Source organism: Tetranychus urticae, chromosome 2 (genome assembly GCF_039701765.1).
Source record: "Tetranychus urticae isolate SD_2017Ah chromosome 2, NJAU_TeUrti_SD_1.0, whole genome shotgun sequence".
NCBI lineage: Eukaryota > Metazoa > Arthropoda > Arachnida > Trombidiformes > Tetranychidae > Tetranychus > Tetranychus urticae.
The window spans coordinates 14659821-14682576 of record NC_142959.1 but is presented as its reverse complement, the minus strand read 5'-3'; the positions used below and the strand labels follow the sequence as shown (position 1 = coordinate 14682576).

The 22756-nt window shown below is 30.7% G+C and overlaps 1 protein-coding gene and 1 long non-coding RNA gene across 2 annotated transcripts in view; one reads left to right on the top strand and one right to left on the bottom strand.

The window, feature by feature from the left end:
* Nucleotides 1-22756, bottom strand: part of Dop2R (dopamine D2-like receptor) — a 51251-nt gene that overhangs the window by 3880 nt on the left and 24615 nt on the right. The window contains exon 2 of the mRNA XM_089267694.1: nt 2165-2274. Within this exon, the coding sequence (XP_089123820.1) occupies nt 2165-2274 (110 nt within the window). The remainder of the gene's footprint in view (nt 1-2164; nt 2275-22756) is intronic.
* Nucleotides 17-3267, top strand: LOC112538906 (uncharacterized). The gene is made up of 3 exons (XR_003082330.2): nt 17-1377; nt 1471-1716; nt 1971-3267. It is a non-coding gene; the product is annotated as an uncharacterized LOC112538906 (long non-coding RNA).

Genomic DNA, 22756 nt, shown 5'->3' with positions numbered 1-22756 from the left:
GATTGTTCGTTAATAGAATTATTCAATAGGATTGATTAAAAGGCAAAGGTTTATTGAACATCAAAAAGAAAGATGTCAAGATATTGGTTAGAATCTCAATGATGATAAAGAAACGTCGGTCATTTTTTTCAATTCTTGGACAAAAAAAGGATATCGATACTGAGGAAACACCAAGGAAAAGATGAAAAAAGTTCTAATACCTGCAAATGACGATAGACTGTCTGAATTTTTCTGGATTCGAGTTGTTTTGTTCTCACAAAGATTTGTTTTGAATTTTCAATTTTGTTTCAATTTGGTTCTACAATTGAAGGATCGATTAATATTGAAAGTGAATCAAGTGATTAACCTGATTTTCCTGGTAAACAACAAGATGAATAAAAAAACTTCACTGATAGTTGACATTTCTGAAGAGGTTTCATTCGATCTTAAAGGCTAAAGAAAGCAAGATAATGTAATAATAAAGTTATGAAGCGGATCCAAGACGAAAGGTTCAAGATGATGATGAAAAGATTGTGAAAGATGGACCCAAATATACAAGAGGAAATCATGTTTTAAATCTGTTTGATACTCCAAGATTTGGTTCGCTTCTTTTTTATCAAAGTTTTAAAATGAAATAACCAATCTTCCAAAACCTTAAAGATTCATTATTGGAGCAAGAATAAGAAGAAAAAGGAAAAGCTGAAGAAAAAAAATTCTACTTTCATCATCATTCACATTTTCACCATCCACCGCTGTTATCATCATCAAGTATTTACTCAATCAAAATCAAGTTCATCATCTTTTTTATTACATGATATACTCTAACAAGGAGTAACTACATAGTGTAGTTAATTTTGATGATTTAAACAGTACCAAGGGAACCGGAAACCCAATTGACATTCTTTCAACTTGATCATCAACAACAACATTAAATCCAATTTAGTGGATCCAGAAAGAGCGTAAAAACTGTTTCCAATTATATTAACATTCCATCTCAATATCATCATCTTGGATTAGCTTGATACACCATATTGCATTGTTAGCTGTTAATGGTTCAACAAATTATCAGGCCAAAGAAAAAAAAAGATTCAAAAGTTTCATCCAATATTGACTTAACTTTTCCTTTGAGCTGAATAACTTGAAATCCCAGGAAAAAAAGGAAAAAAAAGCTCGGCAAATCTTCAACAATGAAAATGAACTCCTGTTATTTAATCATAATACAACACAATTCACTCATAGTTTACATAATTAATGAATTGTCTTTGGTTACATATATTTAATTAATGAGCAACGTTTATCAATGATGAGCCAACAATAAGGTAATACAATTGGATAATAACTAAACTATTAAATGACTATAAATTACCGTCAGGTATGATGTTCATTCAACGTGAATAGGTAAAGATTTTTTGCAATTAGCTTCATATTTCAATGGTTAAACAATTTATCTGACAACTTATTTAACAATTTGCTCTACAATTTATTTTACAGTTTCAATTGTCAACCATTAAACGAACGATTGTCTTGGTGGTTAATTAGAAAAGCAACTTTTAACTTGGAAGCCAAAAAAAAGTAATGAAAATTGAGTCGACTAAAAGTGATCAACAAGATGATTATGGAGTAAAGTAGGGACAATTAAGGAGCTCGTCAATTGGACAGCAAAGTTAATTACTATGCTAATTGAATTTGCTAAATGAACAAAGTTAAATTAAAGTTAAAGCATTAACCAAAGCTTGAGTAAGTTTCATGGAGCAGATAATAATGAATGTACACTTTGTTAAAGGATGAACACTAGGATGAACAAATTAAACTCTCAGAGGAACCATAACACAATTAGAATAAGATTTTTGTATTGAAGGGAAATACAAGGAAAGAGAAAGAGTAACATTCAAAAGACAATTGACAATTAAATAAATTTATATTGCTAGTTAGAGGACAATTTGTTTGACTAATCATAAGATTAATTACATTTTGATTTGACATTATTGCAGGTTGTTTCTTGGATATTGGTTAAAGGGAAAGGCCTTGATCTGGAAATTGACTGGTTCACTCGCAATCACTGTAGACTGTAAATCAATGGGTAAACCCTTGAAGTGGTTCAACATTTCTAGATTTTCCCATTTACTCAACGATACAATTGTGAAAATTGTAAACTCGAAAAATCAACATTAATTGAGAGACTTACCTATCAATACTGATGGCAACCAGGTTAAGTATTGAAGCAGTACTGGCTGTAACATCAACGGCAATATAAAGATCACAAAGTGTTTCACTCAATTCCCAATCAACATTTATCTGTGTGAAAAGAAAGCACATAAAGGTAAAAATTAAAAGCCATTTGGAACAAAAGGAAAGTTGAAAATGTATAACAAAGCCAAGGTATTATTTATCGACAATGTCAAAGGAATGGTTCACCGTAAATCAAGACTGGAATAAGCACAGAAGCAAGCAAGAAAAGGAAAAAGCAACTCTTTTCATTGATCAAAATTTTGGAAGGAAAACAACAGAAAAGGAAAACAGAAAGGTTTACAAAAAAAGGAAAAAATTTGATGACAAAACCATTTTTATGTATGATTTTGATGATTTATGATGAATGGATGAGTAAACAAAAGTAAACCTGTGATTAATATGAGTGAATCAAGGGAAAATGAAAAACTGTGAATGAAGTTGAAAGTTTCCATTTGAAACTACTCGACACATTAGAAGTGCTAAAATCGATTCCAAACTCCAAGCTCCAAATTCATTCTCACCTGCTAATCGCGCATTCTAATGGCAAAGGATGAAGACGATAGCTTAGATGACTTATTTAACGACACCAGTCTTATCACTCCAGCACCTTTCAACGTTCAAATTAACATCATTTCATTTTTAAACCATTTTCCTTCAATTTTGTCAAAAATAGAGTTTCAATATTTTATCCGAAAAGCTCTACAAAATATCAAATTCAATGTAGAATTGCAATTTTCCGAATGAATTGTTTTGGTTGTAACACAATTTTGGCATTCTTGAGAGAAAATTTCAAACATTTAGCTTTTAATTGAATTTAAGAGGCTGATTAATTTCATTATGAATTTTTCAATTGTAAAAAGTGTAAAAAAACTCGAGTTTTACCTTTTTCCTCTCTTTTCAACATTCAACATGTGAACACTGAGAATCTGTAAATTAATTTCTCAAGCAAATTGTTCAACTTGAGATGATAAATTGTTTTAATTTTTTCCTCACTTCAATTCACTTTCATTGATTCTCTGTTTAATTACTTAATTAAAAAATTGTCTATACCAATTTAAATTCATCACATTTCACTCCATTTTTTACTCTTTCACTTTTAGCTAGGTCAAGTAAAACATGTTTAGTTATTAACTTTTTTTCACACTCTATACAGAGTTATCAGGAAAAGCAGCAAAAAAAGTATCACCAAACAATGAAGACAATTGAATCTGATGAAATTCAAATTTATTCAACCTTGAATTTTTATTCATTCAGATAAGTTCATTATTAAACTTTTTTCCGATTCCCTTTCACTTCAATTTGCAATCATTTAATTGAGTAAAGGTGAATGAAAACAAGATTCAGGAAAAAAAACAGTTAGTCTTTTGTGTGAGTTTCATGATTATTAATCAGTGATGAAAGGTAAGTCAGAGAGTAAAAGATTACTTTTTTAATTGGAAGAAGAAAAAAGTTAATGAAAATTGTTCATTTGAACGATGAAATTGCTCTCATATTTAAATACAATTAGTTTCTAGTTTGATTGTCATTTTCATATTCAATTATCAATTGTTGTTCAAACTGATAATTGAAATATCAACTTTCTTTTGTACAACTTTGCAAGAAACTTTCTTTTCATTTTCTTCTTTTCATCTTTTCTCCTGATTACTGAATTTCGGCTATTCTGATGATGACAATTTTACATCTTTCAATTGCAACAACAATTGATGATCAATGTTGAAGGTGATTTGATGAAAATTTTGCTTCTCTTCAAAACTCAATTTTGGATTCAACATTGACTTTAGTTTTTGGTTTTAATTTGCTTATTCACTGAAGACGGTATTATTAGTTAATTGAGCAATTAGCCCGATGCTTGAAATTCAGAGTTAATTAAACAATAATGAATAGTCGACTGTTTAGACAAAATATCAAATGAGAAAAGTTTACCAATTAACTTTGGCTTTGATATAATGCATGGGGAAAGTGAATGTGTGTGTGTCTGTTGAAAAGAGATAGAAATGGATGGAATGAGGAAAATGAAGAAAATTGGAAAAGCCAAATCGAGGTTTGTTCATTTTCTAATGATGATAACAAGATGATAATAATTAGATTGGTGAAGCTGTTTAGCGTCAAATTGAAATCAATTAACAGAACATTAATTAGTTAAAAGCAATGTGAACATTATATCACAGTTGTAGCGAACAGAAAAGGTTATTCAATGTGAAAAATTGAACAATTTTAACAAGTTAATCAAATAAACTGATGTACAGTTGCATGGAATACATGGAATAATTGAAATTTGCTTCATATTTTATTCTGTTTATTCAGTAATTAAATTCAACAAATCTTTTTGATAAAGATTCACCTGTCAAGGGACGAGATGGAAGACTAGTTTTTGAGCATTTCCATTGAATCAGGGTGAATGGAAAACTTGAATCTGCCAAATCAACAGAGAAAATTATTCAATGGAATCTCTAATTTTACAATAAAAGAAAAACCGTTTTTTGAAAGAATGCAAATATTGAAATGTAGAACTTGAAATGTCTGAATGTTAATCACAGAGAAGATTATCTGAATAAGTTTACTCGATCGGAATACAACTTCATTCAGTTCAGTTTATTGAACCAATTTTGGAAGATTGACTAGTTTAAACCAACTGTTGATTAAATTTGAATGCAAACTTTTTTCAAGATCAAAAGCCAGTCAAGGTATTCAACAAGATGCGACTCTTAGTGCAAAGAAATATTTAAATCTTGAACATTTCACTTCATCTAGAGATATTGAGAAAATGATTATTTGTAGAGAGGATGAAAATCAGCAGGATAGGCTAAACTGCCTAACGAGAAATTTTTTGTTAAAAACATACAGAAGTGTACCAGAAGTGTAAGCACGCTTGGGATAGATTTTTCAAATACAAACAGTCATGAATGATTGTTTGTTTTATTCAATAACTAATAGCTATTTTCAATAGGAAAGTCTGGCTGGTATTCAAAAGCTATGGCCAATTCACTCGACTCGACTGAGCCTTATAAACACTCCAATCGAGCGAACCTTTAACTTAACATTTTCAATCCCAGTCTCAAAGCTCCCAGAAACTTATGAATAAAAAAGCAACAAATAAATGTTCCAGTTTACACATTTTGTATCATTTTTTGTTCAATTATGCATGAGTCAGGGTAAACCAAACTGTCACAACTGTTGATCAAACCTTTAATCCTTTCATATTTTTGGGGAAAAAATGCAAAAATGGAAACTTTCCAGACGCACAGCTATTCATTTTACCAGAATTTATGAGTTTTTATTTCTGTGTTTTCATTGGAAAACTTTTTTCTCTCTTGATTCTCCAAGTTTTTTGCCCTTTCCATCAGTTCCATTAGGTATTGTTTTGTTGTTGATGTTGCGGGCTTGAAGGAAAAAAAAGAAGCAAAAAGTAACCACAAATAATTCATCTCTTCTTTCATTTTCTAGCAACTTATTTTTTCTCTTTGCTTCTCTAAAACTGAGATTATTTTAGCTGATTCAAGGAATGAAACTGATCTGATAAAGCAAACCCAAAAGTATAAGTCTCTTATTTGATCGATGATCAAGTATTTACTTCTAACCAAACAATTGTTATTCCATTTTCAGTCTAAATCAATTTTTTTATTACCTTTCTCTTTGCCCAATTTGCCATTACATGATGAACCCACCAAGTGCAAAAACTATTACAACCATTATTATTAGATTTTTCATCCTAATATGAGTTATCTTTTTTTCACTTATTTGGCTCATGATAATCTACTTTTATTTGGATTAATTTTGTTTCACTTTCATTACAACTCTATCATTTACCTTGACCAGTTCAATTTTCACCAATCTTCACCCTTTCTCTTCACTTACAGTTGACCCTGCAAATGGTGAAAATTTGAAGCAAAAAACAAGAAAAGAGAAAACAAAAGAAAATGTTTTTTTCCCAAAAAAAGGCTTTTCCAATGGCTTGTTATAAAGTCTCATATAAATTGATCTCATCGTTAGAAGAAGAAAACATTTCAAATTTTCTCTATTTTTGTCCATCAATACATTTTACTGTTTGGATAATAAGCTGGACATGGTGAATCAGTTTGCAATCGTTCATTTCCTGGAGGAAAATATTTCCTTGAATAACTTTCTTGGCCAGACTTGGAAGAAACAAAAAATGTCTCAAAAAGAGGAAAAAAAGAAGAAGAAGAAGCAAGAAAAACATTGACAAAAAGAAGTAAAATCAAGAGATTCACCCTGAAGGAGGACTAAATCTGTATAGCATGGAATCAGTGATGAAAGATGATCATCAAAATGGTCAATAAGATGGACAAAGAGTGTAAGTTGATTAAGAAGACTAAAGAATAGAGAAACTGTGAAATGTTGATTTTGTCCAAGTGTTTGAGCAATAATTTAAACTGGAAACAACACAGAGAATGGCCATTTATAATTAACTTTAACTATTGAAAAATGAATAAATAAATAAATGCATCTCTTAATGTGAACAACATTCAATAGTATTGAATCACTTCAAGTCTCGAGAGATTCTCATGCCAGCCAACAAGCTTTTCTCGGTGCAAAAACTCAACCATTTTCATTGCTTCCTTTTCAATGGCCATCATCATGATGAAGATGAGAATACATTATGGCAAAAAGAAAATTTAATTTGGAGAAAGTTTTGATTACATTATTGTGTACATTTATTAAGTTCCTATGTGCTCATGTAAACATTGGCCAATCATGAGCTTTGTTTGGTCCAAAGTTGTGCGCAAAGTGATGTGAGAAATGAATTCAGAGTATTTTTAGGAACAACAACTTCTTCTTCTTCTCTCATTTCAACAATCAAATGTGAACAAGTTTTCTGGTTCATTGGTAAATACTCATTCAACTTTTATTTAGTTTTTCCACTTTTACTTTCAACAATTTACGCTTTTCCAGTTTAAGATGTTCAAGATGATGATGATAAGAAGCGTATAATAGTTGAAACATTGGATGATATTAAGAAGGATAATAATGTAATAAGTGAGGAAAGAAGGAAAAGCGAAAAAAGAGGAAAGAAGAAAAAAAACTTTTCTTGTTTCTCTTCTCTCGTCAGATTATAAAAGATGAAAGTTTGAAGGTTAACAATGGTTACAAGCAAAAATGAGGCGAAAATGGTGACAGAACAGTTGATGAATGGTTTTCATTTCTCAGTAAATTATTACATTTATAATATTGTCACAAACACCTTTTCATTGTTTGTTTTTTTGTATCAACATTTGAAATAAACGAGTGAAGACAACAATTTGTTGCTTACATCCAAACATCGATAAACATCAAATGAGCTCGATCACTTGGCTAAACGTGTCAACACAATGACAAAAGGTGAAAAGGAAAAGGAATCAAGTGAAAAAAATGAAATCTCTAAATGATGAGTTTCCAAGCTTGACGTAAGAAAAATTTATATAATTAAAGTGATTGTTAAGAGGAAACATTTACTCCATACATCAACCCATTATCCAAGTGAAATGTTATCATTCAAGTTTGCTCATTGATCTCAACTTGACCTCATCAAAGGAACCAAATGGAAGAAGAAAAAAAGGGAAAAATTCTTGTTCTTTCCATTTTCTACCAACAGTAAAGATAAAGTTTTGCATTTCAATTTTGGCTTCAAGAAAAATGCAAGGGAATGCGATTCGAGACGAAATGATAATTAATGAAGTTTTGGATAATTTCATGATTGTATTGTTTTCGTTGGAAGAAAAAAGAGATTTTCTTTGTATTAATAATCGAGTTAAACGGAAACCTTGAGGCAACAAGTTAATCGACTATTTATTTAGCAATGAGAAGAACTTTCAATGTATATTCATGAGAATAACTTTTCCTCCCTGATAAGACCATGGAGATGGAAATTATGCTAATACAATTACATATTGCTGTAATCGTTATAAATGGCTTATTCATTTACCATTAAAAAGTAAAACTCGAAATATTGAGTCATTTCAAGTTTTCCTCAAATCCATTGACGATAGATTTTGTTGAGCATTTACTTTGCTGAATAATGTTTGAGTGTTCATCATTCCATCAAGTTATCATTTTCAGATTGAATGTTCACCTGAAAAGTGGGAAAACGTTGAAATGAAAGTTTTGGCAAAACCAAGAAAATGCATTTTTAGATTATTATGAGCAACATTATAACTATTTTCAGAGTCGACTGGGAATTGAATAGACTTGAGAGTAGAAAAAAAAGAAATGAAACTGAAATGAACTTGGCCAATGGTAAAGAGATGACTCGATTTGAGATCATTTTTTGTTAGTACCTCAAGGTTCGAGTAAATGTTGTGCAATGATTGAACTTTGAAACTGGGATTCAACTTAAATTGAGCTTATCTTCTATTAACATTGATACTTGATTTGGTTTAGTTGAAAAGGGAAAAGAAAGTTGTTTCAAAACTCATTTCGAGCTTCACATTGTTTCAAATATTATTCACAGATATGAACAATATTATTTCTTTTTGATCGAAAAGAAAAACCAAAAGAATTGGTAAGCGAAGAGAAAATGTTTTTTTTTCGAAAAATTCACAATTCAACATTTTTTCCATTTTCTTTTCACTCCTGTTTTCTCATCATTTTTTACCTTTTGATTTGACAAAAGAAAATGACTTTTTTCACGTTTCCAGACTTTCATTGGAATCGTCACCTTGAAAGATGACTTTATCAGGTTACTGGGAGTGAAAAATATTTCAATCCCAGATAACTCGACTTTTGTTTGTAACTTTTGATGAATAAATTACGATAATGAGCAAGATTAATGGTTGAATGGTAAATGGTTATTAAAGGAATGAGAATAAGAAGAAAATTTAATTTCAAACTTTTCACTCCCAGAACAATTCCCTGAATAATTGAGTGAATCAAAAGACAATTGAATTGAACAAGTCGACTTATTGAGTGATGAAAAGTGATGAAATTTAGAAAATGAAATATTCTGATTTTTATCCAAAGAATCATTAATGATTCAATAAGCCATTCTGGAGTGAAAAAAATGGAGAAAATATTATCACAGAAAAATGTATTTTAATATCAAAAAAGAGAAGGAAAAAAGTTGATAAAGCTTGGAGTGAATACTGCTGGGAGTGAATTATATCAAAAGACATTTCATCAACAAAGCGAAAAAATCGATAACATTGTTAGCATTGTTCTTATTCAACGATTATTATCACAATTATATTTGTATTATCATGACTAAGAACAAGTTTATTAAACTTTTTTTTCGACTAAAGTTGACTTAAGCCTTTCTCTCATCATTTTCACCCAACTTTAGATGAATTTCAACTTATTACATTTTTTGCTGATAAAAATCTTCTTATGTCAAGTTTGAGTCAACATAATGGCTTAGAGCAAATTTATTCACCTTATTGTTGGACAAGAAAAGGTTGACATTATTGATAAGCTTTTCAAGTCATTTTCAGTTATCAAATTTTCGAGACAAAAGTTGGTCAAATTAGAGCAATGGGTAAAGTCAACTGTTTTGGTTCAACATTATAATTGCTTGCCTGGATTCAATCAGATAACTTATTGATATTGAGTCATTTGTATTATTTATTGATACTAATAATGGAGCGTTCAATTGAAGCGAATCAAGAAACCTTGGATTCATTACTAATCTAATTAGACGAAAGGCTCTTTTTTTCACCAACCATGATGGATAAGCATTTTTTTGTGGAAACAAAAAATCTCATCTCGACTCAGTTTCGTGTGTTTCCATCATCTTGTGCTCATTTCTTCCAACTCATCATCAGTTATTTTGTTACATAAACTGAGTGTTGCAAGTGATTATCGTGAATGGCTTATTATTGATATTTTTTGTACTTTCCATACATTTCTTTGCTTTCTATTATCACCTGGAAAAGATCAAGGAAAATGTTGAATCAACTTTTGCTATTTATAGAAGTCTTTTCATAACACAAAGTGATACATTTTTGATACATTTTCCCAGCTAAAATTAGTCGATTTACTGTGCGATAAAAAAAGGTTGTTTTTGTTGCAAAATTAAACTAAACACAGTTAATCTAGTGAAACTTGTCAGTCCTTTTGCACTGAACCTTCATGACTTTTACTTTTTAAATTGAAAGCGATTTGATTTTCCAACAGCAAGAAATCGTGATCAAACTGTTAATTCAAGTCTTAAATTGAGTTTTGAGCATCACTTTGACAATGCTTTAAATGCACTTTTGCCACTCTTACAATGTCATGAATGCCTGATGGAAACATTATCTTATTCAATATTTTCATTTACATTTTTCAATTTCTTTCCACTTTTTGTTTTACCAACCTTTTACAATGTAATACTATTTACATGAGTTTGGCAGAAAAGTCTTTTATCATGTTTACCCTTTGAAGCAATCAATGAACTCAAGGTTTAGACAGATGGAATCAACAGCTGAGAAGAGTTAAAAATATTGAGATTTCTTGTCAACAATGATTGTATGAATATTCATGGAATGCTTATAAATGGATTGATCGCAAACCATTTTGATGACTATTACCGTGAATTAGGCAGGGAAAAAAGAGTGAATCAACAGAATAAAAGGAAGAGAAAAAATGGAAAAGTAAAACGATTAATCATCATGATTGAAACATTGAACAATCAAACAGCTTTGCTTGTGTCCATCAATTTATTATTCATAAATGTTACAAATGTTGACTCGAGTTGACGTTTGAATTGCAAACAAGATAAGATGAAACCAATGAGTGTTAACTAATGAAACAAAGTTGCAGTGAAACGAAGAGGAACACGAAAAAGTGACCAAAAAAGTAAATCAAGATTATGCAAAGTGTTCAAAGCAACTTTACTGGAAATGATGAATGAGTTTATTTTTTTGTTACGCATTCACTTTTGACTGAAAGTGGCAAAAAAGATGACGATAATAAAAAAAAAGAAAATCGTTTTGGAAGAGAAAAATTTTTTTTTCTTCTTTTCCACATTTGTCTTGTTTCGTTTTAACCTTTGAAAACACTTTTTTTTCTTACTCTGCCTTGTTTCACCTTGTGTTTATGATGAAATGAATGCTGAGACAAGATTGATACTTGAAAAGGTTGAAAGGGTTTTGTCGTGTTAAAAGGCTGAAATGACAAGAGCTACTTTACTCAGAGACCATCAAAGCCTCAGGTTGCTGGTAACCTTGTTGAACATGGTAATGTTGAGGGAAACGAGTAAAGTCAACAAAAGAAGATGAAAAAAGTGGAAATAAACTTGAAAATGATTTACTCAAAGACAATTTACTTGAGCAAAAGATTTTCATTTCAACATTTCGTTCAACTTGATTTCTTGTTTTGCATTTTTCATCAAATGAAAATTGTAAAACACGAAGCAAGCACGAAAAGAAAGGCCATTAAGTAAATACAAATATAATTAAAGTTTAATGTCGACATTCGACTTTTTTCTCTAAAAAACGTTAGTGTAATGATTGAAATTATGAACTCTCTTCTTCTTTGGCCAAGACTTGATTGTGACCTTCTAAATCGATGGACGATCGAATCTTGATTTTTCTCATCTATCTCTAAATCATCCAGCCTTTCTAGTTCATTCTGTGATTAGTATTCCTCATTTTGAAACATCAGTAGTTTGAATCTCTGTTTACTTTAAGCTTTAATTTTGCTAACGTAAAGTTACCATCTCTTCAATCGACTACCAATTAAACGTTCAGTTTTGGCTCATCTTGAAACTTTGTATTGGTAACTTTGTAATCTTCATAAGTTTCAATGCACTGTTTAACACCAGATTAAATCAAATTAATTAGAAGACTGATTAGAAGTTAATTTAATTAGAAAGTGAACTTGTTTAAAGTATATTGTTTAGCGATCTAATTTTGACTTTTATTGGTTTTCACCACTCATCTTTGATTACATATTAACATGTCTAAACTTTAATGAAATGCCTTTGACAATGATGATGATGATGATGGAGAGTGAGCAAGTAATTAAGTTGATTAACTATTATTTGATTAAAGATTTTTTGCTGTCACATTAAATGAGGCCAACATTTTTCTTGTTTCCTTATTTTTCATCGTGACTTTAATTTGAACCTTTTTGTCAAATTGAAGGCAAGACTGAAACTAGAGTAAAAAATGTGTAGCCTTTTCTTGTAATATAAGATGACGCCGGTATTCATTTACAAATTGAGATTAAACTGAAGGAAAATTTGTTTTCCCTGAATAAGCAAATTGGTTTGCAATTGAAATGAAAACTCGTGAAATATGATTCTACTTGGTATTGCCATTACAAGAGGAGACAAAATTATCACACATTGATATGGAATTGAATATAAACAGATGAAACCAGATGCAACATTTAGTCTCGTGTTGATTTATTGTTCATTTTGATCACCATTTTTCACACATAATTTTCTCGAACGTAAAATTAACAAAAATTTCTTGGTAAAACTCAAAAACTCTAACGATGCTAACGTGTCGCTAACGTTTTGAGCTTCCAAAAGATAATCTTTTTCCAGCAACTTTTACCTGTTTGTGCTGCTAGTAATTGATAAATCTGAGATAGAACTGACAGACTAACTGAGATAGAAAGAACATCGAAACTGTTGCATCAAGTTTCATGACAAGACTGATAATGAGCTTGTAGGTGCCAATGCCATTGGCGTATTAAATTGATGAGTTACGTGATTATTAATAAGGCGTTACAGATACGCAATGATTACTTGTTCAAGTTTGATCAAAATGAATTTAAGAGAAAATGAAATTATCAGAAAATGTAGACTTTTATTTTCCCCTGCAAGCTACTAATATTAAAATAATGACAACTTGTAATATCATTATTAATAATCTTGGCAGCTTTGAAAGTTTCATGAGAATAGTGATAAGACGTTAGATTAAAGATCAACTGACATGAGACAGTCTCAAGGTTGACAAAGGCAAAGACAGAAAAAAATCTTTGAAACCAATCTCATCAATTTAACTCGAGTTAATAAGAAAAATAAATGGTTGAAAATTTACATGAAAAGTCAAGTTGGAGTGCAACCATGATGACATTCACGATAGTGTTAATGATATTTTAATGGTTGGTGTAAAAAGGCTGTAAAAGGCAAGCGAAAAGAATCCAACAAGAAAAGGTCAAATTTTCCGATTGAAAGAAATTGAATTGTTCAATATTTTTACAATTTTACAAGTTTCTTCTTTGGAATCAAAATTTTCTCCACTTTGCTGTTCCTTTCACCAAATGCATTGGCAAATTGATGATTGAGGTAAACAAATGTTGACGTTAAATTGCTTCTTTCAATCCTTTCAATTGCGAGTTTGTTCATTGCAATTTTATTACCTCATTATTGTTAACTCAACAGAATCTTATTATTGTCTAATTTGAAAGACAATTAACTTTGAAATTGCATCCTCACTGATATATCAATTACTCTATTTTTTACCTCATTTTTATTGTCTTTTCTTGTTCAAACTTTTTCTTCGTCCAAAAACCTTTATTTAACCTTTTTCTTCTGCTTTTCTTTCGTTGCAATGAAATTCGTTTACAACCGTTTTCCTCTCTCACTGATAAATGAATTGGATTTCAAACAGTGAAATTTGGGTTCCAAAGACGAAAAGAAAGTAAACAATCAAAAAATGATTATCCAAGCATCATTGACTCACCATGAATCACTATTGCTTTATATAACCTGTTATCGATACAAGAGTTGGTAAAAAATCACCCCAAGAATATTTGTTTTGTCATTTGCTCATTTTTATCTTTTCCTATCTTCTTCTTCTTTTTCCTCCCTGATAATGCTTCTCTTCCAGGCAGCATTTATTGTCAATCTTGTTGATCAAAATTTCTAATGCAAAATGAAAAGCTTAAAGGTTTAAGTTTCTAAACTTTGCCAGATTATAAACAGCAAATGATGATATAAAGAAAAGCAAAGCACAAATGCATATAAAGTGAGACAATAAAGCTGCCACAACAACACGAGAATGGAGGCAAAATTTATTGCTGAGTTAATGTTTTATTTCAGAGCAACACCAGAAAAATGAATGCAAACGTTTGAATTGTATTTTTAAATTGCGCTGAATCACATTTCAAAATGCATTGTGAATATTAAATATCACCAATAAAATGAAATTCAATATGAAATTGTCTTGGAGTGAAAACTCCCTGAACAATCAAGAACAAACTTATTCACATTCGTTTCGTTAAATAACAGCTAATAAATCGCATAAAACAGTCGAAATAACAGTTTAGAGCAAAATTCAAACATCAAAACTCCAATTGATTGGCCATTCAACGAAATCAAAGATGCGATTGAAATGCTTCCAATTAAAAGTTTCAGTTGATAGAAAATGGAATTTTGTAAAATTTTCTTTTCTGTAAATGTTTGTTATTAAAAGTTGCTTCAAATCTGCAAATTAATGTTGGCCAAAACAGACAAGAGATGAAACTAAAGTTGACTAATAAATTGAGCCGAGTTAATAATAGCTTTTAATGTTATAATCTTTATTAATAATAATATAATTATGATAATTATCATTATTATTCTGGGTAAAATTGGTGAGGCAAAAAGAAGGGAAAAAAAGTCAATTGAAAATTGCAAAGTTTCTATCTCAATTCATTTGAATTATTTTGCTTCTTCTCTCATTACAATTTTGCCTCAATTTTCATTTTTCAACTCAAATATCAACTTTCATTTTCTTTTACCATTTTTTGTTTCCTTCATGGAAAAATCATCAACTTTAACAATTTCGTCTCGTGAGAATGTTTGATATTAATTCATTTAAATGATGAGATTTGTATTGCTTTGAAAAGTGCAAAGTTTCAACAAGAAGCAAACAGAAAAGATTGAAAATACGAAAAAAAGGGGAAAAAAGAAAAAACTAAGATTCTCTTTTGCTTATCCAATTTTCTCATCATCTTTTTCATTTATTATCTGTTTCCCAATTGAATCTCAATTTCTGCTTTTCACTGTTGTAAAAATGCATCTCAAGAGCATTCAAGGTAAATTTATTGACAGTTTCAATGGAAATGCTCTACATTTTATTGCCTCTAATTGTAAATGTCATTATCAATATAACTTTATTCATTGAAAAGCCCAGTTTTATTGAGTGAAAAACACTGTTTTGTAGAGATCTTGTTTACCTTTTAATTCTCGTCACTTTACTTTCATTTTTCAATCTCAATCTCTTTATTTTCTCGTTCATTCAATGAATATTAATTGCCCAAATTAACTGCTTATTAACCCAACATGATAGAAATTATTTTCATGCTAAAAAGAATTGCACATTTTGCTTATCTTTTTAGTGTTTTTACTGCTTTTTGTGTTCGCATACTTTAGAGCACTGGATGTTGACCTGAAATGTTTTAATTTGTAGTTAGTCATTTTTTGCAGTAACCACGATTCAACATTTTTAAATCATTTTTACTTCTCCAAATGAACCATAATTATTGTTCAATTCATGCATATATAATCACTATCTGGAACAGTAAACAAACACATAAATATCAAATTATTCATGGGAATCACAATGCTAGGAATAATTGTTCAATCGAATTATAAACAGAGCAGCAAACTGAATTTACAATCTTTCGGTTGATAATGACTATTTTTTACAAATGCAAAGATCAGTTTGCTTGATTCTCTGTTGTGGTTAGTAAAGGGTGAGCAATAAGGTAAAAATATCAACTGATGATTAGCAGATTGAATTTCATATTTATTATCTATCAATGGTGGAACGCTGCAAATGTTTTTTTGTAGTAAAACTATTGCTTTTGAGGCTACCTGTCGAAAATTATCCAACAGCGCAGTGTTGATAGTGACTTCCTCACACCATGGATTGCTTGCTCAAGCTTGAGTAAAATTTCTCATTCTAAAAAATAAATCATTTTTTTCTTCCTTTTCGCAATCTTTTGATATCTTCTGACACTCTGAACTTTCCTACCTTGGCTTCTTAAAATCTGTTGGCCTTCTCTCGGTATAAGAGATGGCATGATCTGCAATTTTAATGCTCGATCTTCGGATCCGAAAAATTAAAAGATCGAGCCCAAGTACGACACGGAGGTCGATCCAGGATCGATCTTTCATTTTTTGACTTTCCGTACAACTGAAATGATTGAGTGTCAAACAGAATCATCTAAAATTTATCAATTTCTGGGTTATTTTACGTAATTTGCAGGTCGATCGATCTTTCTAACTTACTCGAATTTTTCAAAGCCCTTGATCTCGGCCATTCCTGAACTATCTCAATATTCTCATTGGCCTTCTTTACAACAATTGCGAACTTACTGTTAATCAGAAGAATGAACTAAATTTAATAGACGTCATGATAAATGAACCACCGACTCCATTAAAATCACCATCAACGTGCCTTCCCTCATTATTATTTTTAGTTGCATTCAGTTTTTCATTTTTCTGTTCAAATTATTGCTAATTTATTAATTATGCCAACTCGAGGGTAAGTACTTTTTAATTCTATTCACTCTTGGGCTGTAAATAACTTTCGTTTTTCTCTTTTCACTCCATCATAACCCTTATCAGTGCAACTCAATAGAGTTTTATCTCATTTGGAGTCCGTAATGGTCGTCATCCCTTCTGCATTCCAGAACGATCAGACAGGCGATTGAAAAGATTCGATCATATGAGGACGAGGAAGCTAGGATCGAGCGTTCGCCGGTCCAAAATCGGCGCCTGAGGAGTGACTGAGGTGCGAAATGAACTGGCCGAAAAGGACCAGTTTATCACATATATCAAGCATCGCTGCCTACGGCGTCTTGGTTTCCATCAAGAGTTTCGAAAGCGGTATCTTGATTTGGGTGCAAAGGTGAGTTCGCAAACTAGAATTGAGGGACTCAAGCCGCGGACTCTAAATTGTATTTTTTCATTTTCATTTTTTCATTAGAAACTTTATTCATTTTCATTAAAAAAGCCATTTTCATTTCTAAGCAAACAGACTTGTCCCAAAAAACCAATGCGTCTCAAATTCAGATTTTATACTACTAAGATCATTAAAAAATCCATCTTGTTTGACTTCTTTCTCTTCGTTGCCATCTTTAACCACCACTTTTTCTCATCTGTATCATGAAATTTGCACTTTTTGTCATCAATCTTTTGCGTAAATATGTCACGAAAGGTATTTCAGATAAAATACACTGAGAATACAATACAATAAATAAAAATTATTAATATAAAATATAAAATTTATCTCAATGTGATCTTACGATAGCAATTCCCTCAATTTAATTTGACAGCGTAAAGCGATATTACATAGATGAATGAAATAAGGCATAGTATGCACTTATTATCGAGTAACCATTTAAGGACTTTTCAATTTTTTGACCAAAATTTCAGTAGAAATTCTTTCCAAAACTGATGATTCTAATCAGTGATTTCCCTTAGCGATTCGTACAAATAATGAGTTTTCTGTGACTTTGGATGGGCATAAACTCTCATTTATTTTATCCACTCAACAATGACTTGTGAGAGGGATGAAAATCAGTTTTCAGTTCCCAATTTTAATTTAGAAAATTGGCTTTTCTAGACTCTTAAGGAATTAAAACTTCAGAAATCAATTTTCATTAAAATTTCTATAGCATCCAGACTTTTGATTTCAGCTTCCAGCCAAGCTAAAATGAATAACGGTTTGTAAATTGAAAACAAGAAACTGTACAAAAAAACTTTGTAAAGTGCATAACAATAAGCTATCGGATTTACCTTTTCTTTCATTTCGTCGTCAAGAGTATTTTGCTTTTCATCAAGTGCAATATCTTATGAAGAGAGGCAAAAATGCTTTTGAATTGAGCCTTTGATTTGCTTGGTTCATTGAAAATCGTTGCAGGCAGATCATGTGTTGTTGACTTCGGTAAACTATTTAAGCGAAGTTGGATAATAAACTTAAAGCAAAGAAAATGTTTCAATTGTTTTTCTTGTTGTGAACGAACAAAGGAGAAAAAAATGGTAAAAAGGAATCGCCAGGGAAAAAAAGTCTTTTGTTCATTCTTATATCACAATGAATACAAATTGAACTGAAAAAAATACAAGCTACAAATGTCATGAGGCTAAGTTGGAAGAGCAAAAATTTGATAACAAAGATTTACTCAACAGGAAACTTACTATTAACCTTGATTGAATGTTGAAGATAATGAAGAATCCAAATATCGCCGCAAGTTGATCAACAATAATTATTCTAATGGCCTCATGATCAGGATCATTACAATGTTGCCATCTTTCAGCAGAACTAATTATTTCATCCTTTCTTCATCTTCTCCACAAAGTCTATTTTAATCTCATCACATTCAAAGATGCATTCATTTCCTTGTCAGAGGATAACAGGTTGAGTACAAGAACAATTGGTAAATGGAAACGAATGAAGAGAAAAGCTTCCATCAGAAGGAAAATGTTTAATAACTCGATTGATGGATTGGTATTAATTTGCAGTTCAATGGGCAACTCAATGATGAATACAAAGAATCTTATTATTGTTCCGAAATGAAATGAAAATCAAACGTCATCGGCCTGTTGATATTGGAATATGGTTTGTTCGCATTTTTGTAGTCGGTTCACTTTTGCTTTTATATTCATCTTGTGAAGAGACATGATGAAGAGCAAAAAGTGCAAAATCAATTTAGCCAGTTGAATGGTTCAACAATAATGAATCAGTGAAGCTTCAGTGTGTTTCACCTTGACTGAAGCTAAACTGATAAGTTGAAACCTGTACTTTGTATAAACAAGAGCCGATGATAGTAATGAAAAGCAAAACGAAGAATGGCGAAAAAAAAGGAAGAAAAATTTTCTCTCCCTGAAGATGAAAATTATTCTTCTTATATGAATCAATCTCATTCCATTCCAATGGTTCTGAATAAATTGTGATCAATTTTTCGATTGCTTCATAAACTTTCATCCATTTCATTTTCCTTCTTAGAGAGGTTCGACCAGTTGGTAGACTGTCAAGTTAATTGTACAATGGAACAATTGAATGAGAACAAAAAGAGATAAAGTCAATCACACTTATTGACATGGTAAGAGAAGAAAAATTTAACGCGAAAAAAAAGATGAAGATTCTTAATAAGAGAGTGACAGTTGTAAGACGTTGGACTAAATTGCCTGCAGCATTTGTGTTCAATATTATTAACATTTGTTCCTCTTTTGTTGCCAAATTTGATTACAATTTTCACCTTTTATTCCAGCTTCCTATTCTTGTTATTATATTTTTCACTCCCATTCCCAGTCATTCCCAGTCAACTTGCAGCATTCTCTAACATTCCAAGGCATTTTCAACACTTTTCAACTTTTATTTTCTTTTTGCAATTTATTACCTTTATTCAGCTCTATTATTATCTCAATGGTTGAAACTCTTTTTTTCTGGACTTTGCTGGTTACTCGAGAATCCAAGCTCAACGTTTCTGTCTTTTCTCCGTTTTCCTCTAATAATCTTGAATTTCAACATTTCCATCTTTCAATTGAAGCTTATTAGTGCAACTCTTTTTATCCTTCAACTTTTATTCAACTTGATCCAATACTCTTGGGAGGAAAGCTTGTATTTTGAACATTCGAGCGGCAAATAATTTCCTGACTCAGTGTTAACTCATTCTTATTTCATATCTTTTGTTTTACTGATTTTTTTTCCAACCGAATGATCCTGATGAGAGTAGAGAAAAGAAGATTGAATATTTTTCATGGGCAACACGAATAGAAACTGAAACTTGTTCAACTCATACAATTAACACTTGCTCACGATGCAAAGTAAATGTCAGCATTTTTCTCCTCTCATTCTTCTTGAGGTTCAATTTTTCCTTGATAATCATTTTACTGACGAAACTTGACAAGTCAACAGTGATGAGTTCATCATAAATCAAAAGTTTCAGTGAATACAAAAGAGAAGCCAAAATTTTCTCCAATCTTCACCCTTTGATACTCTTTGTCTTGAATCGAAACTCGAAAAAAAGAAGAAAAATTTTTTCTTTTTAATAGAAATTATTTCGACTCATGACAATACCTTACAGGTAAAGAAGCCAATTTGATGAAAAAGAGTCGAAAAATGAATCGATGAAACTGTTCTAATAAACGATCATTAATTTCCTTCAGACATCTATTAATAAGTCATTTGTGAAAGAAACAAAGAAACTTTTTTTTCGATTAAATTTTACAAAATCAAAAGGATAAACAATTGAAAGCAAATATCAATTTCATCATTGAATGTTAAATTGATTGATTAAACTGGGAATCGGGAAAAGTGAAAGGAAGAAAGAAAAGTTTCTGTTTGACAGAAAATTTGATCAATATTGTGAAGATGAAACTTTTCGTTTGACTGAACCATGATAAAAGGGAATGACATTGTTAATGAAAACAGATAATAGCTATAAATTATCTGCTAAAAGTGATAATAATGACAATAAACTGAGTGACTTTGGACACATTTTAAATAACTTTTTTCCTTATTAATTTCCGTTTCAACTTGAACTTCCACATTTTTTAATTACATTTATCAATCAGATAAAGAAATAATGTAATAAAGTCATTTTTAACCACTAGATTGATGGAATTAGTGGAGAAAAAGAAACAAAAATTTTGGTCAAAACTTTTCATTTCAAAAGATGAATTCAATTTTGACTCTATTCCTTTGTTCAAGTTCAAGAGGTTTATTTTTGAAGTTGGACTTGAAAAAGTTGGATTATCAAAAGAATTGGAATTTGCGGAAAGAAAAGAGAAAAATTTTCTTCTTGAAATATTTTTAAATTTATATAAATAACTGTAAATTCAAGCTGGGAATTGATAAATAATTGTTGCTCTTGAAGATGAACCTGGGAATTGTTCACTCCAAGTGATCAATATATTATTATTGTGGCAATGTTATCAGCTTTTTTGCCCCCCATTTAAGTTGCAATTTTTTTCACTCTTCCCATTACGTCTTGTTCTCGGCTTGCCTTTTCACTTCGCATTTTTCACTTTGTTTCAGCAACATGGAAGGATAATGATGATAATGGGATGAAGAGCAAAAAATAAGGAATGATGAGAAAATAATAATAATACATGAACATTTTAATCCTATTTTCGAATAGAATCAAGTGAAAGTAGCAAAAAAAAACAGAATTGATTTTTAAGACAATTTTTCGTTGCATTAAACTCGACATTTTTTCACTTGTCAAGGTCAACCATTGACAATTTTTTACACATAAATGGATGAAATTTTCAAGTTTCCCAGTAGCTTCTTGAACGAAAAACAGTTTTTGCATAAATGAGTAACTTAGAATAATCGCATGAAAATCATTTTCTGAAATCGAAATGTTTTTTATGTAGTGACCCTAATTTTTACGCTCCTTACAAAATTCTTTTGCGAATCCTTTTCTCATTTTTTCCTTTGTTCTTGAGTGAGTTCACCTCAAGCTATTTCCCTTTCCTTTCGAGTTCACTATAAAAACCACGATAGAACCGGGAAAGACCCTCTTTAATGTTCATACCGCTAGAAAGATAAACGAATTTCGGTCAAACCAAATTATCAACTGAACGGCATGAAAAAACTCATATCCTTTGACCAGTATGAGTTATGAACATGTAACAAACATTAACCAATCTGAAAAATTCCGCACTCTCAGAAAATGGCGTTCAAATGTTAGTTGGAAGTCAAATAACTAAGTGACCTTGAATGACCTTGAGCGTTTGAACTAACTTTTTCAATCTTTGAAAACTCGTGGTTTTAGTCTGAGGTCTGTAGCATTAACCTTTGGTGAGTTATGACTGCACGGCGTAAAATGAAAAAACTCTCGGTGTTTCCTAAAATTATAAATTGTGAACACGATGTTTCATAAAGCTTTTATACAGTTCATTAAGACATAACTGAAAGCTTGTCCTAAATTTCTCAGAGATTTAAGTCAAACTTGAAAACTCATTGTTTATCAGGGAGTAATATTCGGTGTGAAAAGATGGCTTCGAACCTCAGCATTTCAATTTCCATGGATAATAAAGTAAAAACAATTACTTGCAATGCAGTTGACAATTTATGTTGGCGAGTAAAATTGAAGCCTTTTTTTCAATTCTTTTGCTTACAACACTTAAGCATTGATTGAGATGGCAACATTATCTAGACAACATTCGTAACCTCAAACCATTTATCATACAAAAGAGAGGCAAAAAGTATCTCATAATACCAGCTAGTAATGCTAGTAAATGTAATCACACAAATTAAATAGTGAATGATAATGTCTTCATTTATAATAACTCGACTTTTACACTCATTTATCACATTTTGTTTACTTAAACTGATGACTTGTAAAGTGATTGATTCAAGACTCTTTTTTGTTTCCTTGTTGCACCAGATAAAAATAATTTGCTCAAACATTTAATGCACCAACATTGATAATAGTGATAATGATGACAATGTAATACAAAGGAAAAGTAGAGTTATTAATAATAAAACATTTGTTACTCTGATAGATAAGTCGAGAGAAAAGATTCAAGGAAAAAAGAAATGATTCAAGATGCAACTGAAAGGGTAAAATAAGCAGCTTGGGAGTTATGCAGAGCTGTTGCAAGTAAATTATTTTCAATGTGACAAAATAGTTGAAGTAGATTGTAAATTATCAAATATTAATAAATGTTACCACAAAAAAGAGT